Consider the following 25,677-nt stretch of genomic DNA (forward strand, 5'->3'; position numbering starts at 1 on the left):
CCATTGATCCCCTGACCCAATTCCCATTGATCCCCTGACACAATTCCCATTGATCCCCTGACCCAATTCCTATTGGTCCCCTGACACAAAGCCCATTGATCCCCTGACACAAATCCCATTGATCCCCTGACACAATTCCCATTGATCTCCTGACACAATTCCCATTGATCCCCTGTCACAATTCCCATTGATCCCCTGACACAATTCCCATTGGTCCCCTGACACAATTCCCATTGATTCACCTGACCCAATTCCCATTGATCCCCTGTCACAATTCCCATTGATCCCCTCACCCAATTCCCATTGATCCCCTGACACAATTCCCATTGATCCCCTGACCCAATTCCTATTGGTCCCCTGACACAAAGCCCATTGATCCCCTGACACAAATCCCATTGATCCCCTGACACAATTCCCATTGATCCCGTGACACAAATCCCATTGATCCCCTGACCCAATTCCCATTGATCCCCTGACACAAATCCCATTGATCCCCTGACACAATTCCCATTGGTCCCCTGACACAATTCCCATTGGTCCCTGACCCAATTCCCATTGATCCCCTGACACAATTCCCATTGATCCCCTGACCCAATTCCCATTGGTCCCCTGACCCAATTTTCATTGATCCCCTGACACAATTCCGATTGGTCCCCTGTCACAATTCCCATTGATCCCCTGACCCAATTCCCATTGATCCCCTGACACAATTCCCATTGGTCCCCGACACAATTCCCATTGATCCCCTGTCACAATTCCCATTGATCCCCTGACACAATTCCCATTGATTTCCTGACTCAATTCCCATTGATCCCCTGACACAATTCCCATTGGTCCCCTGACACAATTCCCATTGATCCCCTGACACAAAGCCCATTGATCCCCTGACGCAATTCCCATTGATCCCCTGACACAATTCCCATTGATCCCCTGACCCAATTCCTATTGATTCCCTGACCCAATTCCCATTGATCCCCTGACACAATTCCCATTGGTCCCCTGACACAATTCCCATTGATTCCCTGACCCAATTCCCATTGATCCCCTGACACAATTCCCATTGATCCCCTGACCCAATTCCTATTGGTCCCCTGACACAAATCCCATTGCTCCCCTGACACAATTCCCATTGATCCCCTGACACAAATCCCATTGATCCCCTGACACAATTCCCATTGATCTCCTGACACAATTCCCATTGATCCCCTGTCACAATTCCCATTGATCCCCTGACACAATTCCCATTGGTCCCCTGACACAATTCCCATTGATCCCCTGACCCAATTCCCATTGATCCCCTGACACAATTCCCATTGATCCCCTGACCCAATTCCTATTGGTCCCCTGACACAAATCCCATTGCTCCCCTGACACAATTCCCATTGATCCCCTGACACAAATCCCATTGATCCCCTGACACAATTCCCATTGATCTCCTGACACAATTCCCATTGATCCCCTGTCACAATTCCCATTGATCCCCTGACACAATTCCCATTGGTCCCCTGACACAATTCCCATTGATTCACCTGACCCAATTCCCATTGATCCCCTGTCACAAATCCCATTGATCCCCTCACCCAATTCCCATTGATCCCCTGACACAATTCCCATTGATCCCCTGACCCAATTCCTATTGGTCCCCTGACACAAAGCCCATTGATCCCCTGACACAAATCCCATTGATCCCCTGACACAATTCCCATTGATCCCCTGACACAAATCCCATTGAACCCCTGACCCAATTCCCATTGATCCCCTGACACAAATCCCATTGATCCCCTGACACAATTCCCATTGGTCCCCTGACACAATTCCCATTGGTCCCTGACCCAATTCCCATTGATCCCCTGACACAATTCCCATTGATCCCCTGACCCAATTCCCATTGGTCCCCTGACCCAATTTTCATTGATCCCCTGACACAATTCCGATTGGTCCCCTGTCACAATTCCCATTGATCCCCTGACCCAATTCCCATTGATCCCCTGACACAATTCCCATTGGTCCCCGACACAATTCCCATTGATCCCCTGACACAAATCCCATTGATCCCCTGACACAATTCCCATTGATCCCCTGACACAAATCCCATTGAACCCCTGACCCAATTCCCATTGATCCCCTGACACAAATCCCATTGATCCCCTGACACAATTCCCATTGGTCCCCTGACACAATTCCCATTGGTCCCTGACCCAATTCCCATTGATCCCCTGACACAATTCCCATTGATCCCCTGACCCAATTCCCATTGGTCCCCTGACCCAATTTTCATTGATCCCCTGACACAATTCCGATTGGTCCCCTGTCACAATTCCCATTGATCCCCTGACCCAATTCCCATTGATCCCCTGACACAATTCCCATTGGTCCCCGACACAATTCCCATTGATCCCCTGTCACAATTCCCATTGATCCCCTGACACAATTCCCATTGATTCCCTGACTCAATTCCCATTGATCCCCTGACACAATTCCCATTGGTCCCCTGACACAATTCCCATTGATCCCCTGACACAAAGCCCATTGATCCCCTGACGCAATTCCCATTGATCCCCTGACACAATTCCCATTGATCCCCTGACCCAATTCCTATTGATTCCCTGACCCAATTCCCATTGATCCCCTGACACAATTCCCATTGGTCCCCTGACACAATTCCCATTGATTCCCTGACCCAATTCCCATTGATCCCCTGACACAAAGCCCATTGATCCCCTGACCCAATTCCCATTGATCCCCTGACACAATTCCCATTGATCCCCTGACCCAATTCCTATTGGTCCCCTGACACAAAGCCCATTGATCCCCTGACACAAATCCCATTGCTCCCCTGACACAATTCCCATTGATCCCCTGACACAAATCCCATTGATCCCCTGACACAATTCCCATTGATCTCCTGACACAAATCCCATTGATCCCCTGACACAATTCCTTTTGGTCCCCTGACACAATTCCCATTGATCCGCTGACCCACTTCCCATTGATCCCCTGACCCAATTCCCATTGGGCCCATGACACAATTCCCATTGACCCCTGACCCAAAGCCAATATTCCCTGTTCTCTACCAAAACTCTGCCAAACTTTCCCACAGACATTTCAGAACACAAATAAATGGCAGTTCAGCTACACCTCCATTAGAACTAAAATGAAGAAATTTGAACATATCCCGTTTATTTTGGAACGCTTTTAGTATGAAGTGGAATAAGAGGAGCTTCCACTGGAGTTTACGAAGCAACGTCAGCCATTATTTTACCATGATGAGCATCACTTTGGCTCCACCAACAGGTCCTTGCTGGCACTGACAGCAGTCAGAATGTGGTATCCTATCACAGATAGGTTGAATTCCTACAGACACACAGAAATGCTAAACCTTTACAAATCACTTGCTAGGTCCCAGCTTGGAGCATTGTGTCCAATTCTGGGCACCGCCCTTTAGAAACAACATCAATACATTGGAGAGGCTGCAGAATGGATTTGCTGGAATGGAATCAGGGATGAGGGACTTCAATTATGAGGAGAGAATGGAGAAGATTGTTCTCCTTAGAGCAGAAAACGTTAAAGGAAAATCTAACAGAGGTGTTGAAAATTACAAGGGGATTTCGTCGGGTAACTAAGGAGAATCTAAGAGACAGATTTTTAAATGTCGACAGGATTGGGACCCGATGTGTAAAAATCGTGCTCCCGGAGGTCGTCTCTGGATCTCCAGGACAGTCTGCAATATTTAAAGTGCTGGCGGGCGGAGGGAACAGGGAACCCGTTCGCCCTTTGGAACTTGTTAAGGGGTCAGGGAGGTCAGCACTGAAATTTTTAAATGGAGATTTCAGGGAACCTGAACAGTCTGGTGCGCATTTGTTCACAGCTGCCGGGTTTACTGCGGGGAAAAGGGAAGTCTTTTTTAATGTTTAAAATTATCGAGCCCTCCAGTATACTGTGCTGGAACGTGCACAGTACATCTGTTCTGGCTGTTTCCACTCCATCTCATCCCTTTATACTGCTGGCCTTGTGAGGAGCTGCCTGCTCTCCTCGGCCCCCAGCATTGCCTTTGCCGCTGGCACCAGGGAGGCAGCTCCCACCTCCTGGAGACAATCGGCGTCACTAATTGGCCGCCGAGCATGCTTCTTGTCCAATTAGGGCATTGGCATTTAAAAATAGTGTCGCACGAGCAACACAGCGCAGGCATAGAGTCGGGACTCGGAATTTATCCGGACGTCGGGTTGCCAATCCCAATTTGGAAATCTGGTCCTAAGTTTCCAGTGGCAGGAGGGTCAGTAACCAGAGGAAACAGATTTAAGATAACAGACAAAAGAACCAGAGGCAAGATGAGGATTTTATTTTAATGCAGTGGGTTGTAGTGATCTGGAATGTGCTGTCTGAAAGGCTGGTGGAAGCAGATTCGGTGTCAACTTTCAAAAGGGAGTTGGAGATGCATTTAAAAAGTAAAACTTTTCAGGGCGACGGGGAGATTGAGACTAATTGGATAGCTGTTTCAAAGAGCTGGAACAGACATGATGGGCCAAATGGCCTCCTTCTGTGCTATATGTAGAAGAGATAAACTGACCTAGATCAGTTTGAGTATGTGCAGCCACCAGGGGAGTTAAGCAAGTGCCTGATCCCTTCACTCTTGCCTATCACCTCCTCCATTAAACAACAACCCCCCTTCACGATCCGTTCCCACTCTTAGGCATCTACCCTCCTCCTCTGCCCCACAATTGACAGGCAGGCCTTCAACTGCCCAGGGTCCTACTCTCTGCATTTCTCGCTCTAGATCTTTCCACTTCACTTTCCTCTTTCAAGCCCACCTAAGCTTTTGGTCACCTTTCCTAATGTCTCCTCCTTCGGCTCGGTATCTTGTGTTTCAATAAAAAGTGATGCATAAATGCAAGTTGTTGTTGTTATCTATCAGGAAGTTGTCCTAATGAGTCAATGAGGCAGGTCAATAGGAACCAGATTCCTTCCCTTTCTATCACTCAATGTCTACTTGAGAGCGCTCATTGATAGTCCAGATAAATCAAAGATTTAAAAGCAATAGATGGCAAACTGATCCTCACCGCCAACTAAAGGTTTCAATTAAAGAATCAAACTTGTATGAACAGTAGGTACATACTGTTCTTCAAATACTAAGGGCTGGAGTTTTAAAGGGCCACGCAGTCGGGACCCAGTGCGGGCGTGTTTTCTAAATCGCAGTTGCAGAGGTCATCTCGGGATCCCGACACCTCCAAGACACTTTGTAATTTTCAAAGGGCTGATGGGGGTGGGGATGGAACTGAAAGACCAGTCGCTGCCAATTAACGGCCCCTTAAGCTCCATAAGGAGCTTGTTAAGGGGACTGTCAGGTGCAGAATGGAAATTTTAATCTTTATTTCGACGAAACCGAACCATCTGGTGCACATTAGTGCACAGCTGTCGGGTTCTCTGTGGGGTCAAATAAAGTTTATTTGTCTTTGTCTTAAAACTGTTTTTTAATGGACCTTCTTGTGCCGGTGCTAGTGTTGGATCTTCGTTTTTCCTGCATGGCACCTTTCATCCTCGTCGATGCTGCAGGCCCTGGGAGGAGCTGTCTGCTCTCTTCAAGTGCAAACATGGCTGCCGCTGGTGCCAGGCAGGCAGCTCCCCCACCTGGAGATGCTCGGCACCACTAATTAGGCCCTGAGCTCACCTCCTGCCCAATTAGGGCATTAGCATTTAAAAATAGTGCGGCATGAATGATGCAGCTGAGGCGCAGAGTCGGGACCCGAAATTCATCCGGGCGTTGGGGTCCCGATCCTGATTTGAAAATCCGGCTTCACTCTTTGCTCCTACCTTTTTCAAGAGGACAGAACATTACAGAGTCGACAGCACAGAAATAGGCCATTCTGCCCAACTGGTCTATGCTGGCATTTACTAAAACAGATTATCTGGTCATTGTCTCATTGCTGTTTGTGAAATCTTGCTGTGCACAATGACTGCTGTGTTTTTCTACATTACACCAGTGACTACACTTCAAGGTATTTCATTGTAAAGCACTTTGGAGCATTCTGAGGTTGTGAAAGACGCTATAGAAATGCAAGTTCTTCCCTTAAAAAAAAGTAGAGAAGACTCAACACCTGCCTCATACATCACTTCACGTGACGTATAATTACACAGCAATCTCACTGACAAGTTATAATTTAGTCTGCTTTTCACAGTGCTGTAGGTAGCTGTAGAAGATGCCCAGGTTGAATTGACAGGAGGGTGTGACAAATTAAACGCTGCACCCAATACACATTAGTTCCTTGACTGAAACTACAAAAGAACGATTCATAATTCAACATTTTCAGGAAGGTATTGTTCAGATTCCTAAATCCCGCCCAAAATAAAACAGAACAAAACTTTGCTGGGCAAATCTCTGAATCAGCTAAAGTAACAGACTTTCTCCATCCAAAGTATGATTATATCTCAATGAAAAGGACATCATGCCAGCACCCCGATGACTTAGTGGGTAAAGGCACTGAACCCGAGACAGCAGAGATCCCAGGATTAATCCTTGGTCTGTGTTTCAGTCACTGCTCACAGTGACTGAGGTAAGGGCTTCCTGGAAGTTTAATCAGATGTTATAATGATATTAAGGACAGAGTTGCTGCAAAACATATTCGCTACAGAATGACGTGCTGGTCGTCCAACCTTTTTAAAGTTCGGCCGGTGACTCTCGAAGCTTGCTGTGGCATGTGAAGGATTTAATCTCGCCATGAAGGGAAAGTGCACATTCCCTGTGACTGGTCACCTGGTTCAGTCATGGTAGTGTACAGAAGATTAATCTTTAATCTCTGGAGACTCTGGGACAAACCTACAGGGTTTGCATCTCTTAAATGTGAAGCCCTCCATAGTCAAACAGTCCACAACATAACTAGAAAACAGCTTGTTTTCCATAGTCCACGGACTTCCATCTTCCATGAAACTGTGCACACAAGACCACATCATAGAAAGAAAGACTTGCAATTATATAGCACCCTTCACAACCATCCCAAAACATTTTACAACCACAGTGTAGTCACATTTGTAACGTAGGAAACATGGAAGCCAATTTGTGCACAGCAAGGTCCCATAAAGGGCAATGAGATAAATGTCCAGTTAATCTGTTATTTAAGTGATGTTAGTTGAAGTATAAATACTGGCCTAGACATTAGGGAGAATTCTGTGGCTCTTCAAATAATGCCACGGGATTATTTTACATCCATCTATGAAGGCAGACAGGGCATCTTCTCCGAAAGACGGGATATGGTGCACAATTGCTACAATAAATCATACAGTGTCTTTAAATATGAGCACTTCAAACATTTAGGTGAACTCTGAGTGTTTACCACGTCAATCTGAATTCCAGAGTTGAACTTGGCTTTGTTAATCGATCACCTTGCACAACAAAAGCAACTGAGAACTAAATGGCATCATACAAAACATCAGCTCAGGCAAAGAAATAAGAAGCTTTTGTTTAGAAGGACACACACACAGGCTCACGTGTGCTGCTGCTTTTCCACAGGATCTTTTGCCCATATCTGGAACCAGGCTGGCAGATTACGTGGAGACATGCGAGCTCGTCAGCAGCTAGTTCACATGGCAACCAAAAATCACTGTATTTCTGACGGAGACAAGTTGGCTTTTTGGGGGGGGGGGGGGGTGGTGGAGAGGAGTTGGTGGTGGGACAGACTGAGCAGGAAGGTGACGTGAAGCATGGGACCACAGAAAGCGTGGTCTACTGGCTCCCTGAGTACATAGTTCACCAAAGGTCATAGGTTCCAATACCGAGGGAAATGAGCTGAAGTAGGAAGCTGTGCGGATTTAGGGAAAACAAGAGGGTAATAGAGAATGCAGAATAAGGTACCAAGGGGAGCCTATCTGGAGTGGGACTTGAACCCACAACCTTCTCCCCTCAGAGTCAGATATGTCATGGGTTCCACTCCAAACACTTGGTCATATAATCCAGGCTGACACTCCAGTGCCAGAGCGGAGGGAGTGCGGCACTGTTGGAAGTGCCGTCTTTCAGATGAGATGTTAAACCAAAACCCTGTCTGCCTTCTCAGCTGGATGTGAAGGATCCCACAGCAATATGTGGAGAAGAGATGGAGAGTTCTCCCTGAAGTCCTGGTCAAGATTTATCTCTCAACCAGTGTCATTACAAACAGATTATCTGGTTATCACATTGCTGTTTGTGGGATCTTGCTGTACACACAGCAGCTGCTGTGTTTTCCTACAACAATGACTACCCTTCAAAAGTACCTCATTGGCTGTGAATTGCTTTAGAACGTCCTGAGGTCATGGATTGCTATATAAATAACTCGTCTCTCTTTTCTTCCTTTCACTGAAGCCAAGAGTATAGAATGGCACAGAATCATAGAACAATTACAGCACAAATGGATCAAACACAGTGGGGTGCTTTACATAGAACTTACAGTTCAGAAACAGGCCATTCGGCCCTTCAGATCCATGCATGTGTTTAAGCTCCATGCAAGCCTCCACCCATCCTATCAGCATATCCTTCTATTCCTTTCTCTCTCAAGTACTTATCTAGCTTTCCCTTCAATATTCTTCTGGAGAGCGAAGGGATTAGGAGAAATGATAAGACCATTGGATGGGGTTGATCCTGAGATCATAAAAGTCACGATATAAATACAAGTTCTTCCTTCAAAGGGTCAGTTTTAGGGAAAGCACGAATTGCCTTTTCACATTCCGATAAATCCTTATACCTATTCTCTACTACCTGACGTAACCCTGCTCATTCCCATCACTCTAATGTGAATCTGGATTCTGATTCCAATCTAATATCAAAAAGATAGTTCCTGTGGTTTGGTCAACCTAGCAATTCAAATTTACATACTGCGCAATCCTGTTCCATGCTTGGAAGAACGATTTCATCAGAGTCACCGCAGCCTCTAATCCACCTTGGTACTGAACTGCAGCAAATGGTAACAAGGGTTATCACATTAATGCCACAGAGAGGGACAGATGCACACTGGTGCGAGTGCATTGACCCTCAGGAGGTGAGAGGGTATTGAGTGCAGGCTGCTATATCCCCCCAGTGGGAGCACAGCGATCAAGAACAAAGGGACTTGAACTGGATCCCCATTCCTGCGGGAGCGCCATTCCCTTCTCTGAGCTTGCAATTCAAAAAACGTTTGTAGCCCTTCCATCGAGAGGCATACTGCTTTTATTTCCTTTCGATTGAGGCCAGATATATTTATGCTGAGTAATTTTTCATTTCAGGAGTTTGGACACTCAGGCCAGTCACAGAAACAATCCCGTGGGACTCTTCCCATGTATGGAAACATCCTGTGGGACTCTTGACAGTGTATGGAGACTGTCCTGTGAAAAACCACTCAACGCAGGACTGGACACAGCAGTTCAGTAATAACAAGTGACTAAACATGTTGTCAAATAGGAGAAATAAATCATCAACATATGCATCACCCCACCATTATAAAGTGTATGGTATGTACAATTCTCTGGTACACCCTGCTCATTACTTTCTACGAGTGTACAGTCTGTATAATGAAGAGCAATATACAGTATATTTTCCAGCATTCTGCTCCAATTAGTACAAAACTGGTGAGTGTTGCCATATAACCTTCGGTTGCTAGATTCCGTACCACTGACTCAATCTGTAATTATGCTAATCGAGCTCTTTCACTGTGTCTGACTCAGCAACACCTCCGAGTACAGTCTTATCCCTACTGATGTTAATTAATCCAGCTCCCTCACACTGGGGTGCATTAACCCTTCCCCAGCCAATGTTGTTGACTGTAACTCAATGCAACAAGTTTCATTTATGTAGCACCTTTAATGATGTAAAAACCCCCCAAGGCGCTTTACAGGACCATTATCAAACAACATTTGTCACTGAGCTACATAAGGAGATATTAGGACACATGACCAAAGGTTTGGTCAAACAGGTCGGTTTTAAGGAGCATCTTAAAATCTTAAAAGAGGAAACAGCGAGGCGGAGAGGGTAAGGGAAGGAATTCCAGAGCTTATGGCCCCAGGCAGCTGAAGGCACGGCCACCAATTGTGGAGCGATTACAATTGTGATACACAAGAGGCCAGAATTGGAGGAGGTCAGAGATGGCGGAGGGTTGTGGGACTAGAGGAGGCTACAGGGATAGGGAGAGGAGAGGCCGTTGAGGGATTTGAAAACTAAGATGAGAATTTTAAAATCAAGGCGTTGCTTGACCGGGAGCCAATGTAGGTCAGAGAGCACAGGGGTGATATGTGAACTGCACTTGGTACAAGTTAAGACATGGTCAGCAGAATTTTGGATGACCTCAAGGAGCGTAGAATATGGGAGACCAGCCAGGAGTGCGTTGGAATAGTCAAGTGTAGAAGTAGCAATGGCATGAGTGAGGGTTTCAGCAGCAGATGATCTGAGATGGGGCGAATTTGGGCAATGTTATGGAGGTGGAAAGAGGCGGTTTTTGTGATATTGAATGTGTGGTCGGAAGCTCATCTTGGTCAATTATGACATCAAGACTGCAAATAGACTTGTTTAATCTCAGACTGTTGCCAGGGAGAAGGATTGAATCGGTAGCTCGGGAACGGAGTTTGGAACGGGGGACCAAAAACAATGGGCTGAATTTTATCTTGCCGCCGCTGTAATTGGCGGCAGGCGTAAAAAATGGCCGCCTGCATGCATGGGCTTTACTCCATGAAGCCGCCGCGATTATAAATGCTGTGGCTCATTTACAGACCACCCTGCCCCCCTATCCCTCCCCCCACCCCCGATGATGTAGAGGGGGCAGGCAGTCCGTCCCTGGAAACGGCATCAGGTGCCATTGTGCAGGGGCCGACACCATTTTTAAAGGGCTTCAAACTCTTCCATTTCATTTACATATTTAAAGATAAAGGCATTGTAAATTAAACTTAAAACATAAAATAAATGTTTTTAGCCCCTCTCCCAGCCCCCAGTAACCATACGCTTCATTTCGCGCCCTTTCCCCCCCACCCCCAAAATACTTACCTTGTGAACCTGACCTTTCCCCCCACAAAGTTCACATTTATCTTTAACCCTTCCCACCATCCCCTCCACCAATCATATTGGTTTGACCCTGCTCCCCCTCCCCCGCACTAAAATACTTACCTGCTCCCCACTCCCCACCAGTGTTCCGCATTGGATCTGATCCGAAGGTACAGGAATGCTGGCCACCAGCTATAATATCAGAGCAGGACAGATGGCGGGAGCGGGTAAGGATTTAATTAATTTATTTTAAGAAATTTACATATTTAGATTAGCCTCCCGTCACCAAGTGGAGTGGGGTGGGGGAGGGGTGGTGGCCGTCTCAAGGCCTCGCCACTGCCGGCAATAGCGGGCTGGCCATTCCTGGGTCTCTCCCGGAGACATTTTCCGGGCCCTCCTGCCATGACCCCCAACGTTGGGGAGCCTGTAAAATCCAGCCCAATGGCTTCAGTCTTCCCAATATTTAATTGGAGGAAATTTCTGCTCATTCAGTACTGGATGTCGGATAAGCAGTCAGATAATTTAGCAACAGTGGAGGAGTCAATAGAGATATAGAGGTGGTGGTGAGGTAGAGCTGGGTGTCATTAGTGTAGATGTGAAAACTGACATTGTGTACTTCTGGATGATGTTGCAGCATGTAGATGAGAAATAGGAGGGAGCCAAGGATAGATCCTTGGGGGACACCAGAGGCAATGATACAGGAGCAGGAAGATTGTAGGCATTCTCTAGTTTTGACTGGATAGGTAAGAATGGAACCAGGTGAGGGCAGTCCCGCTCAGTTAAATGACAGAGACTGTAAGGGGATGGTGTAGTCGACCTGTATCAAAGCCTGCGGACAGATCGAAAGGATAAGAGGGGAAGGATAAGAGCTGGGAAAATCATGTTTAACTAACTTGCTGGAGTTTTTTGAGGAGGTAACAGAGAGGGTTGATGAGGGCAATGCTGTTGATGTGGTGTACATGGACTTTCAAAAGACATTTGATACAGTGCCACAGAACAGACCCGTGTGCAAAGTTATAGCTCATGGAATAAACGGGACAGTAGCAACATGGATACAAACTTGGCTGAGTGACAGGAAACAAAGAGTAGTGGTTAATGGATGTTTTTCAGACTGGAGGAAGGTTTGTAGTGGAGTTCCCCAGGAATCAGTATTGGGACCCTTGCTTTTCCTGATATATATTAATGACCTAGACCTTGTTGTACAGGGCACAATTTCAAAGTTTGCAGATGATACGAAACTTGGAAGCATTGTGAACTGTGAGGAGGATAGTGTAGAACTTCAAAAGGACATAGACATGTTGGTGGAATGGGTAGACAGGTGGCAGATGAAGTTCAATGCAGAGAAAAGTGAAGTGAGTAATTTTGGTAGGAAGAAAATGGAGAGACAATATAGAATAAAGGGTACAATTCTAAAGGGGGTGCAGGAGCAGAGGGACCTGGGTGTATCTGTGCATAAGTCATTGAAGGTGGCAGGACAGGTTGAGAGAGCAGTTAATAAAGCATACAGTATCCTGGGATTTATTAATGGGGCATTGAGTACAAGAAGTTGTATAAGACACTAGTTCGGCCTCAGCTGGTGTATTGATCCAGTTCTGGGCACCACACTTTAGGAAAGATGTGAGGGCATTGGAGAGAGTACAGAAAAGATTCATGAGAATGGTTCCAGGGATGAGGAATTTCAGTTATGAAGATAGATTGGAGAAGTTAGGACTGTTTTCCTTGGAGAAGAGAAGGCTGAGAGGTGATTTGATAGAGGTATTCAAAATCATGAGAGGTCTGGACGGAGTAGGTAGAGAGAAACTGTTCCCACTCATGAAAGGATCGAGAATGAGAGGGCACAGATTTACAGTATTTGGTAAGAGAAGCAAAAGTGACATGAGGAGAAACTTTTCACACAGCGAGTGGTTAAGGTCTGGAATGCGCTGCCTGAGAGTGTAGTGGAGGCAGGTTCAATTGAAGCATTCAAAAGGGAATTAGACAGTTATATGAGAAGGAAGAATGTGCAGGGTTATGGGGAGAAGGCAGGGGAATGGAACTGAAGAGAATTGCTCTTTCAGGGAGCCAGTGTGGATGCGATGGGCCGAATGGCCTCCTTCTGCACTGTAACGATTCTGCGATTCTGTGATAGTTTACAACCTCCATAGTTAATATCTCCAGCTTCTTTACATTGTAGGACTCAGTAAATTATATCCATAAAACATGAGTGACACCAGTAAATAGGAGGATAATTTTCATGTGGGATTTATGACAGTTTAATAGAAAAACTTTTTTCATCCCCTTTAACTATATTAACACCATGTACAGTACAGTCATAACACGTGATATTTTGAAATAAAATTAAACAGTTACATCATACAAACTCTATTCCATATATGGTTGGAGTCTGTTCCTTCTTCTACCACATCCTATCCGAGGAGATCGCATTATCTCTCGTAAATCGACGAATCAAACCTGTGATGAAGCAATCCCAGAAAATCCCTCAAAGTGAAATTGCCATTTCAAATTATACTGGTTCACAGTGCTGCTGTTTGATTAAATTGTCACGTAGCGCTCAGCATGTCACTGTGTCCCTACCTCACGATAGATTAACAAGACTTGGGATTGCCTTCTGTGTGTGGGTGTGTGGTTTCTGCAGGGGCCTTTTTTAATTCCGTAGCTGTTCCTATCATTCTTCTGGAGCTTGTAGGTATATGACCATGAGATGTGAAAAATTGACTGCAGAATTCGTGAGCTTCTGGCAGCAGGAGAAATTGGAAACATTTCAACCTCCATTGATCTCCCACAAATCTACCAACCAAGGAGCTTTAAGCGAGATTTCTGCATGTTTCCAGTTCTGGTCCCTTGCATATCCCCCACTTCCTTAGAGCTTTCAGCTGCCTGGACCTTAAACTCTGGAATTGCCTCCCTAAATCTCTCTCTACCTCCTTTAAGATGCTCCTGAAAACCAATGTCTTTGACCAAGCTTTGGTCAGCTGTCCTAATGTCTCCTTCTTTGGCTCAGTCAATTTTTTGTCTGATTATGCTACTTGAAGCACCTTGGGTCATTTCACTATGTTAAAAGGCGCTATATAAATGCCAGAGATTTAGAACAGAGGGCAGGAAAAACATCTTCGCACCGAGGGTTGTGAGGCCGTGGGATTCACTCCCAGAGTTAGTGGCTCAGGTAGAAACTATGTCAACTTTCAAGATTAGATTGGAGAGGGGGAGGAAGAAAAAGGGAATGAAGGGATTTGAATACAAGGAGGGCAAATGCGATTCGAACTATTTCCCTGTGCGGAGGATAAATGCCGACATGAACTAGTTGGGCTGAATGGCCTGTTTCTCTGTTTAACTTCTATGTTGCAACTAAGATGAGCTGAAACCTCGCTCATCCTGGAATTTATCTTGTGTGCGTTCTTACAATCAATGGTAATATACAGAACTAATTCAAACTGCAATCAGCTGCATCAATGTCTCAAACACTTTAGGGTCACCTCAACCTCGGCTCAGAATGTAGTGAGGAAGCCAACATCCTTGATTATTAGTGGCAATTACATTCATTAACAAATATCTGGGAACTGGTTAAAAGGGTAGTGAGCATTCAAAAAACATTTTGAAGTTTAGGAGGAAATTTCAGAGCCAGGTATCACAGCATCCCTGTCCATGGCAACCTTTACTACAGAGGACCACAATTGTGACTTGGTTCAATTAATTGATGCAATGTCAATAAATTAATTTGTTCAAGTATAAAGTCTGATAATTGTTTTAAGAAAAACTCAAGGAAGCACATTCACCTCGACTTTTATGAAATCATTGCAAATTCACAAATATTTTGAGGCCATTTTATATTTAGATGCACTCTCATATATATTTGACAAGGCCCTTATGCATTCACATATTATTGATATATACTTGAAAAGGAAAAATCGTCAGGGTCATGGGGAAAGAGCAGAGGGGGAGTGGATCCTAATTGGACAGTTCTTTCAGAAAGCTAGCACAGGCGCAATGGGCTGAATGACCTCCTCATGTGCTGCAAGATTCTAGGACATACTGTCAGATACTTTGCGAGGTTTTTTGGAAAAGTATACATTCTAAAAATCTATTTGATGATGCCATTCGACATTTTGATTGTAGATGCAACTTCTCTAAATGATTCTTTTGCCAGAAACAATCAGAATGGCCAATCCAAGACCATCTTCCAAATGGATTAAGGGTGTCCATGTCTTCTCCTGGATGGGAGGGGAAAAAGTGGGGAAAATAAACCATTGGATATTCCCCATTCTCTCCCCCTCCCAATCGGGACATAGGAACAGGACTCAGACATTCAGTCCCTCCAGCCTGTTCCACCATTCAATTTGGTCATGGCTGATCTAAACATTAACTCCATTGACCCATCTTTGCTCCATATCCCTCGAAACGCTGTCCCAACAAAAATACAATTTGATCATGAAATCCTGGCAGCTCCAGTTGACCCCATGCATCCACAGCTTTCTGGGGGAGAAAGTTCTAGATTTCCACCAGGCTTGTGTGAAAAGCTGCTTTCTAATTCCACTCCTTAAAGGCCTAGCTCTATTTTTATTTTGTCCCCTTGCTGTTGATTCCCCAGAGCAAACAGTTTCTCTGCATTTAGCCTATCAACTCCTTGATCACTTGACCCTTCAATTTTCTAAACTCATGGGAATTCAAGCCTGATTTATACATCCTGCCTCATAATTTAACCCTTTTATCCCTGGAATCTTCCTGGTGATTCTGCACTGCACTTCCTTCAAGGTCAGTATATACTTCCTGAGTTGTAGTGCCCAGAACGGAAAATACCGAGGTGTGGTCTGACCAAGAGCCTATATAACTGAAGCATCACTTCTTCCCCTTTGTATTCCAGTCCCCTTGAGATTAATGTCAACACCCCATTAGCCTGTCTGATTGCTTTTTGTGGCCATATCATGGCCAGTGTTTGTTTAAAAGAAAATGAAATCATGTTTCCTACGGTATCTGATTATAATGGATTATTAGAGACAGCAGGGTTGAATGTTGGCTCATGGCTCAATAACCTTGGACACTTAGTGTTGGACCATTTTGCATTCAGTATTCGCCCACCCACAGCTTAATTGCAGATGCCCCTCCTCCCTTGTTGGGCAACAGAATGGATACACAAGCTTCTTTCCCACCATCTCAGCAATTCCAATTTTGCTACAGCAAATGAAGACTGAAGACAGCAGGCTAGTAAAAGACATTCACACCTTGACAACATTGAAGCAGAGTGCCAATATAAACTAAATATTGTGAAGCAAGAACAACCTCAGAACACATGCATGACATATCACAACATATCCCAAATTTTAACTGTCCCAGAAAGGAGAGTGAAGGAGACAGAGAAAGAAAGAAAGACATGCTTTTATAGATTGCCTTTCATGACCAAAGGCGGTGGTGGGGGTGGGGGGGGAGGGGGCAAGATTGGAAGGGGGGAAGGGAGAATGGGGGAGGGGGAAGGCAAAGTCAGAGAGAGAGAGAGAGAGAGAAAGAGAAAGAGAAAAAGTGACTACTGCATTTATATAGTGCCTGTCACAACTTCAGGATGTCCTACATTGCTTTACAGCCATTGAAATACCTTTGAGCTGTAGTTACCTTTGTAATGTAGGAAATGCGGCAGTCAATTTGTACACAGCAAGATCCCACAAACAGCAATGAGTTAAATGACCAGATAATTTGTTTTTTTAGTGATGTTGGTTGAGGGATAAATATTGGCCGGGACACCAGGGAGAACTCCCCTGCTCTTCTTCAAAATAGTGCTGTGGGATCTTTTACATCCACCTGAGAAAGCTGACGGAGACCTCAGTTTAACATTTCATCTGAAAGACAGCACATCCGTCGGTACAGCACTCCCTCACTATTGCACTGGGAGGGAGTTATGTGCTCAGGTTCCTGGAATGGGATTCAGTATTTCCATCCCCAGTCCTTTAGCACCAATCTGTCTCAGAATCAGGGGATGGGGAACATGACCTCTCTCCAATTCCAGTTTACGGAGACCAGAGAAAGATATCAAAAACAGAGCAGGCTTGCTCCACGCTTTGCCATTAATCTGCAAATGCAGAGCTAAACAAAGATTGAAACCAAAGTGTTCTAGTGTCAACTGCTTAAATTTAATTGCGTTGTAACAGGATTTATTATTTGAAAGTGGAGGAGGACACGAGATGCAGAATGAAATTGTCCGTTTATGGTCACTTTTTAATCTTGTGTATCCACCACTGTCTGCAGAGCAGTGGAAAATATCCAGACAAGATTTTGATAGAAAACATCCAACACGTTCTACCAGCTTCTTTGTTGCATAAAGTCTTAACTAAATCAAGCCTGTTAAAAATGATCACCTGACCTACAAACATAAGCAACAACAGCTTTACAGCAGGGACCAATCACGGCAATGCAACAGCGTGGCAAGTTGGTTTATGAATCACTGGCCTTCAAAGCAGGGACACACCATTGTGTCTGATTATAGCCATCCCACAAAGGGTCGGGGTGAGATACAACAAGTAAATACTAGGTACCTTTCCATGGTGCAGAAGGAAGAATCAAAATGACACTCTTTTTAATCACTAGACACATAACAAGCACTGATGGGAATTCAGGGATCCATGGTGACCGAGTTGGCTAAGCCAGCAAGTAGCTGAGCGAGACAGACTAGGAAAGTGCCAGGCTCAGTTTCGGCCTGTACTGAGTGATTTTAGCTATTGTGCTACAAGCAGTTTCCATGTCCCTAGGCTAAGGAGGGAATCAAAGGTCAGGGCTCTTGTTCCTGCTGCCTATCCAGGTGAGGACAAGGGTGGATTCAGCTGCTATGTCCCTTGCAGATGAATATCCTGTTGACACTGAAGTCGCTTAGGCAAAGTAACATCGAGATTTCTGGACAAAAAAAAATCAAGGTCCATCTAGTCTGTCTACTGTGCTGGTAGGCACATAACATAATGATAATGGAGTTGTTGACTAATCTTAGCAACCACGCTTATCAATTAATCTACAACAGACAAGATTTTGTTAGAAAACATGAGGGTCGGGATTTATGCCCCCCCCTGGAATAGGTATTTTGGCCCTTTGTATCTGCTTCATCGCTGAACAAGATATTTTCCACTGCTCTGCAGACAGTGGTGGATACACAAGATTAAAAAGTGACCATAAACGGACAATTTCATTCTGCATCTTGTGTCCTCCTCCACTTTCAAATAATAAATCCTGTTGCAATGCAATTAAATTTAAGCAGATGACACTAGAACACTTTGGTTTCAATCTTTGTTTAGCTCTGCATTAGCAGATTAATGGCAAAGTGTGGAGCAAGCCTGCTCTGTATTTGAGGCGGGGAAGGAGGCCGGGAGGTGGGGGGCAGGGTGCCATGGAGTATTGCACAGAGCATCTGATTGTCCAGCAGCTCATGGAGGTGCGATCCCTGTCTTTAAAGGGATGGGGATCCCGGCTCGAGAATCTTTAATTGAGGAACACCAGAGGATTGCTCCAGGGGGGGCCACGAAAATGCAGAGGCGGAATTTGCCCTGCCTTTTCGGTTTGGTGCTGGAAGCCCCGCCTCCTACACAAGATCCAGCCCCATACGTCCAAAGTCATTAAAGCATGTTACAGTCACTACACATCATGTCTCAATTGACTTGTACTGCAAAAGAATATATAAAATAGGAGCTGGAATAGGCATTTTGCCCCTTTGTATCTGCTTCGCCATTCAAATAGATCATAGCTGATCTTATACTGAGGCAGTAGGGCCTCAGTTTAACATCTCACCTGAAACACAGCACCTGCAACAGTGGAACACTCCCTCAGTATTACACTGCAGCATCAGCCTTGGCTTTTTTGCACAAGTCTTGGAACGGGGACTTAAACCCAGAACCTTGCAACTCAGAGGTGAGAGTGCCAGCAACTGAGCTATAGCTGACACCCATCAAACAGCAGGCTATCCTAATGTGCCAATGAATACTTTTGAAGTGTAGTCCCTGGTGTAATGTCGGAAACGCAGCAAACAATGTACAGACAATAAGCTCTCACAAGGAGCAATGTAATAATCTGTTCTAGATGTTGATTGAGGGATAATATTGGCCAGGAGACTGGGGGGAGCTCCCCTTCTCTTCTTCAAGATAGTGCCATGAGATCTTCTACATCCACCTAAGAGGGTAGATGGGGCCTCGGTTTAATGTCTCATCCGTAAGACAACACCTCCAACAGTGCAGTACTGCACTGACGTATTAGCCTTCATTATGGGCTCAATGCTCTAGAATATGGTTTTTAATGCCATGACTTTCTGACTCAGAGATAAAAGTGCTTTCTGCTTTACAATACTCTGGTTGATATAATGGGATGGATCCCACAGCTCCAACACATCACATGTAACTCAAAGTCTGCTCTTGAGGTGTCATGGGCAGCTAACAGACCTTCCCTGGTGGTTCAGTGGTCACTGCAGGCAGAGGACTGGTTTATAGACATCCATAATATCACTACAATTTAGTTTTATGAGGTTTCTTTTGTTCAATGTATATTTGAGTTACTTTTTATCAGTTGGGTCCCGTTTAAAAAAAGGCCAAATGTCAATTTGGTTTATCGATAACACTGGGGCAACCTTTCTTCAATTCATTCATGGGATGTGGGTGTCACGGTAAGGCCAGCATTTATTGCTCATCCCTAATTGCCTTTGAGCGGGTGGTGGTGAGCCTCCTTCTTGACAACTGAATGGCTTGCTAGACCATTTCAGGAGGCAGTTAAGAGTCAACTACATTGCTGTGTGTCTGGAGTCATATGTAGGCCAGACCGGGTAAGGACGGCAGATTTCCATCCCTAAAGGAAATAAGTGAATCAAATGGGTTTTTTTAATGACAATTCAGTAGTTTCATGGTCACCATTACCAAGACCAGGGGTGGAAATTTGTGCTGGCAGCGGGGGTCTTGATGTCGGGGAAACTAACATTGAGATCCCCGCATTGGCTCTTGAATGGAAGACCCACTGAATTTAGTGCCAACCAGGCACTTAAATGGACAGCGGTGGGCCTTCCGTACGATTTAGGACCCAGCTGCTGGATGTCCCGACCTTGCAGAGCTGTGGGCCAATCAGAGACCAGTAGCTGCAGCTCCACCGTGGAGACAGTGACTGCTGATATAGCTGCAATGACCAGACACTGAGGAGCAGCGCTAGAACCGGGATCAAGGTAGGTCAGGGCGGGAGGGGTCGCGCGGGGTGGGGGTCGCGGAGGAGGGTGGGGTAGGGTGTCAGCAGCAAGGGCAGGGGGGTGGCCTTCAGCGGACCCCCCCTTCCCGATGCCAGGTCCCTTGTTCAGGCACTGTGCCTTTGAACGAGGGAACCGCCCCCCCACCCCCGCAATGTGGCTGGGAAGCAGCCCGCCGGGTTTTTTGTTTCCCCTGTGGTGACAGGGATGCCCTCCGCACGGGTAATTACGGCTGTGGCAGGAAGAGGTCCTTAATTAGGGGTTAATTGCCCAGTTAAAGGCCTCAATTGGTGGTGGGGCAGGAAGGCCGTTCACAGGCCTTCCCACTCCGGATTAAATTTTGGTGGAGGCAGGATTGTGACAGGGTCCCCGCCCCCCAATTACCATCCCACCCGATTTTACGGTTTCCCCGCCTCCAAACCCGTCACGGTGGAGAGCCTAAAATTTCACCCTAGTTTTTTTATTCCAGATTTACTTAATTAACTGAAATTAAATTCCTCAGCTTCCATAGTGGGATTTGAACTTCTATTTCCAGATCACTAGTCCAAGCCTCTGGATTACTAATCCAGTAACATAATTACCATGCCACTGTTCCCTATTAACCTAGTGTAATTGTTACGGATTGTTCAAAAAGGCAGCCCCTCCTATTTCTGTTACGCAGAATCTGAACTATTAATAACTCACTGCACCAAAATAACCTTTAATATTGAGCAATAGTAATTACAACAACAACAACTTGCACTTATATAGCACCTTTAACATAATGAAACATCTCAAGGCTCTACACAGAAGCATTACAAAAACAAAATTTGACACTGAGCCACATAAAGACATTGGCGCAGATGACTGAAAGCTTGATCAAAGAGGCAGGTTTTAAGGAGCCATTTGAAGGCAGAAAGAGAAGTGGAGATGTTTACGGAGGGAATTCCAGAGTTTAGGGTCCAGGCAGCTGAAGGCACGGCTGCTAATGGTGGAGCGATTAAAATCAGAGATGTTCAAAAGGCCAGAACTAGAGAATCGCAGAGAGCTCAGAGGGTTGTCGGGCTGGAGAAGGTTACAGAGATAGGGAGGGGAGATACCATGAAGGTATTTGAAAACAACGACGAAAATTTTAAAACTGCGCCATTAACTGGCAGCCAATGTAGTTCATTGAGCACAGGGGTGATAGATAAATAGGACTTGAAACCAGTTAGGACATGGCAGCAAAATTTTGGATGACCTCAAGGTTATGGAGAATAAAATGTGGGAGGCCAGCCAAGAGTGCGTTGGCATAGTCACATCCAGAGGTAACAAAGGCATGGATTACATGGAAACTCCCTAAACTTCATCTGACATTAATCATGTAATCATATGGCCCAAACCGGTGAACGTCAAAAATCTATAGAGGCACCTGACGAAGTCATCACCTATTCTTGTAACAAGGCACAAAAATGGACTTTGACCCACAGAACATATTGCTCAGCACAGGCCATTAAAAGTAATTGGAACTATGATAAATATTAATGTGGTGAGGGGAATGTGAAAGGAAAACTAACCAGTGGTATACTCAGACCAAAATCGGGGAAGACTCCAACAGTTCGCAATATAAAATGCAATTGTAAACTCAAGTTACAGCATGGAATCAGGGCATTCAACCCAAGCAGTCAGTATCTACACTGACCCACCACCAGACCAATCTTCAAACACAGTTTACAAGTTCACTATAAGCAGCAGAAATCTTACCAAAATATTGGTAAAGGGCAGAGAAAATTGAATTCACTGGCGTGCTGACCTTTTATTCACATGTAGCATCAAGAGGAAACATTGTAGTTTCATTTAAAATTCTCATCCCTATGTTCAAATCCTTCAATGGCCTCGCCCCTCCCTATCTCTGTAACCTCCTCCAGCCCTACAACCCTCTGACATCTTTATGTCCCTCGAACTCTGGCCTCTACAGCATCCCTGATTTCCAACACCCAATCATTGGTGGCCGTCCCATCAGCTGTCTGAACCCCAAGCTGTGGAATTCACTCCTGAAACCTCTCCATCTCTCTACCTCTACCCTCCTCCTTAAAACCTACCTCTTTGACCAAGCTTTTGGTCACCTGTCCTAATATTTCATTATGTGGCTCAGTGACAAATTGTGTTTGATAACGCTCCAATTAAGCACCATGGGACATTTGACTAAGTTAAAATGCACTGTATAAACGCCATCTGTTGTCCTGACATGTTATGACTCGCATGGGAGCTGAGGTCCATGTCTCTCACTAGGTGTGGATAATACAGAGGCTTTTTCCCAAATTACTTCTGGCCAGTTTTTCATGCAACACTGTCAGGTGTCTAAACACCTCGTGTTAAGATAAAAGCAAAATACTGCAAATGCTGGAAATCTAAATAAAAACAAGAAATGCTGGAAACACTCAGCAGGTCTGGCAGCATCTGTGGAGAGAGAAGCAGAGTTAACGTTTCAGGTCAGTGACCCTTCTTCCAGCCTTTCCAGCATTTCTTGTTTTTCTCTTGTATTAAGATACTTGCTTTATAGTTCAATTGGCACTTTTCTTCCCAACTTGACTTTTGCTCCAGAAGCCTGGTCATGTCACACTACTTGTGACCCAGTTCCTAGCTGAAGTGGTTTCAGACTGGTGCTAACACACTAATACATCCTGTGGGGACTGAGACACAGGGAAGCTTCCAAAACTGAAATATTGAAGGGCACTGTCGTCTGAGTGACATGTCTTAATAGATGTATTAAAAAGGGCAACACATTGCAACTTCACATTTATTAACTGTTTATTCCTGATTCATACAAAACAAAACCAATGACATAAGTTAGGGGAGAGAAAAAAGAAAAGTACACCCACATTTTAAAAGCTGCAAAGAGAGTCAGCACAGCGCAATTGAACAAACATCAGGGAATTTCCACCTGGGCCTCATTTTTGCAGTTCTGACCATGACCTTTGCTGTGAAGATTAATTTATCCTTGAGCATGTTGTGTCACAACTGCAAAGGTCGAAGAGGATATCTGAACATGACGCTAAAGCCAAGATATTTGTCTGCTTAAAAATATAAATCACCCAGTTTACAGAATGAGCTGCACCAGGAACTGGAGCCATCTAAAATACTCTCCAAAGTACATCAGTGAATTTCTTTAATATTAATCATGGAAGGCAGGACAGCCACAGCTGGTCTGACAATAGCTAAGAGCAGACAGGTAAATGTTTTGGGATGAGAGGTTCCCCCCCAAACCCCCCCCAAAACCTTTAACCTCTCTTTTCAGATGCTGAGGGAAGGTGTAGGGATGTTTGCCTTGTCAGTCGTGTTATGTACTTGATACTGAACTAGCCTCACTGAAGTTGGGAAGTCAGTTCCTACCATGGAAACCATGGGGGGGGGGGGGGGGGGGAGAAGGGGGAGGCGGTGAAGAAACAGCTGAATTGACATAAAAACCCAAGTGATTCGTGAATATCCTTCGGTGAAGGGAACCTGCCACTCCACCATGACCTGCCTAACCTACATGTGACTCCAGTCCACAGTGTTTGATTGATTTTCAGGGGGAAGACAGTGACGTAGTGGTAATGTCACTGAACTAGTAATCCAGAGGCCAGGACAATTCCCTGAGGACATGGGTTCAAATCCCACCATGGCAGCAGATGAAATTTAAATACAATTAATGAATAAGTTCAATTAATTTATTTAAAAATCTAGAATTGAAAGCTATTCTCAGTAATAGGGCCATGAAACTATCATTGATTGTCATAAAAACACATCTGGTTCACTTAATGTCCTTTAGGGAAGGAAATCTGCCATCCTTACCTGGTCTGGCCGACATGTGACTCCAGATCCACAGTGATGTGGTTGACTCTTAAAATGCCCTCTGAAATGGCCCAGCAAACCACTCAGTTCAAGGGCAATTAGGGATGGGCAACAAATGCAGACCTTGCTAAAAAAACAAACCCACATCCCATGAAAGAATAAAAATAGTGCTCCCAGGGGAACTAGGGTTGGGCAATAAATGCCATTTTGCCAGTGTTACCAACATCCTCAAGAACTTTTTAATCTTTAACTCCCTCAACAGCTTCATTCCCTCCCCATATCTGTAACCTCCTCCAACTCAAAACCCTCTGAGTTCTCAGCGTTCCCCTAATCCTAGATGCTGATGCATTCCCAATTTTATTTACAGCACCATTGGACCTTCAGCTGCCAAAGCCCTAAACTCTGGAATTCCATGCCTTAACGCCTCTGCCCTCTCTCTCCTCCTCCTTTAAGACCCTACTTAAAGCTCAGATCTTTGTCCAAGCTTTTAATCGCCCCTCCTAATATCTCCTTCTTTGAGTCTACATCCATTGTTACTTGATTGAACCTCTTGAAGGACCTTAGGACCCTTTTCTACTTTAAAAAGGTGCTATATAAATTCAATTTGTTGCTTATTACAGAATCCAACATGGGCAAGATCTTTTAAGTAGATAATTAAAAATAAATGAAAAAATTGCATATGCTAAAAATTTTGTTTTCTTAAAATTTGCATGCATTTAAACAGTATTATCAGCTCTCACAAAACTGCTCAAAAGACTCTGAACAGGCAGTACATGTCTGAAAAGTAGCAAGTGTTCACCGTTAAATAAAAACCCTGCAGAATTGACAAAGGACAGAGATCAGGAGCATCTGTGCAAAGTGGTTAAAAAGAAAAGCAAATTACAGAAGTAATGAGGCAGGAAACCAGAGCCCCAGTTTTTGTCTATAAACAACACTTCCACATCCCTACCCCACCGTGGTTAATTAAAAATAGTTTGAACAGGTTTTAGTGCATATGTGAATGAGTTTATATTTCCATTGGACAAAGCAGTTTTAAAAAATGCTAAACTGTGTGACTGTACAAATACAAAAATGAAAAATCAATGCCTCAATTATTAGAACTTATAATTCTGGTAAACTTTATGCACAATGTGGGCAGGAGGAGCTCGTATAGCTGAGATAAAAACTGGATATGAAATGTAATCATTTTCACTTCATTCCTTTGAACAATAATACAGTTTACATTTACTCTGTTACAACTGGATACATTGGCCCGATTTTAATTCATTAAAATATAAACCCATTCACTCAGACAGAGTTAAAATTGGGCTCATTGTTGCTGTTACATATTTGTCTCTCTCTCTCTCTCTCTCTCTCTCGCGCTGTCATTTACCTGAGCCCAGGTGGTTGCATGCCTGCTGCCGGCTTGGGGCCGAGCTGTCACTCTTGGAACGGCCTCGAAGCTGCAAGAAGGGGGCCTGAGTGGACATGTGCAGCTCCCAAGAGGTGAGAGTCACCTTGGATGGAGAACTCACTCACTGTTTGCAGGCAAACACTAACCAGAGCAGCCGTCAAAGTGCTGCACCTCTCCACACAGTCTTCCTGTAGCACCGCCCACTCCTTATTTAAACTCAACAAGGATTTTTTTTTTGCACTGACTCTTATTTTATGGGTTTGCCACAAGGAACTTAAGAACAATTGACCCAGCATTCACAGACTTGTGGGAGAAAGAGTTCCAGATTGAAAAGCTGAAACA

At 44.8% G+C, this 25,677-nt stretch overlaps 1 protein-coding gene across 2 annotated transcripts in view; it reads right to left on the bottom strand.

Moving 5' to 3' along the window:
• The window catches only part of phactr2 (phosphatase and actin regulator 2), a 193,177-nt gene extending 167,723 nt beyond the window's left edge, over positions 1 to 25,454 (bottom strand). For both annotated transcript variants that reach the window (XM_068045586.1, XM_068045584.1), the window contains exon 1: positions 25,315 to 25,454. In XM_068045586.1, coding sequence (XP_067901687.1) covers positions 25,315 to 25,411 — 97 coding nt within the window. In that variant the 5' untranslated portion in view covers positions 25,412 to 25,454. The remainder of the gene's footprint in view (positions 1 to 25,314) is intronic.
• Between the last annotated feature and the right edge of the window lie 223 nt (positions 25,455 to 25,677).

The sequence above is a fragment of the Heterodontus francisci genome, chromosome 13 (assembly GCF_036365525.1).
Source record: "Heterodontus francisci isolate sHetFra1 chromosome 13, sHetFra1.hap1, whole genome shotgun sequence".
In the NCBI taxonomy this organism is placed as follows: domain Eukaryota; kingdom Metazoa; phylum Chordata; class Chondrichthyes; order Heterodontiformes; family Heterodontidae; genus Heterodontus; species Heterodontus francisci.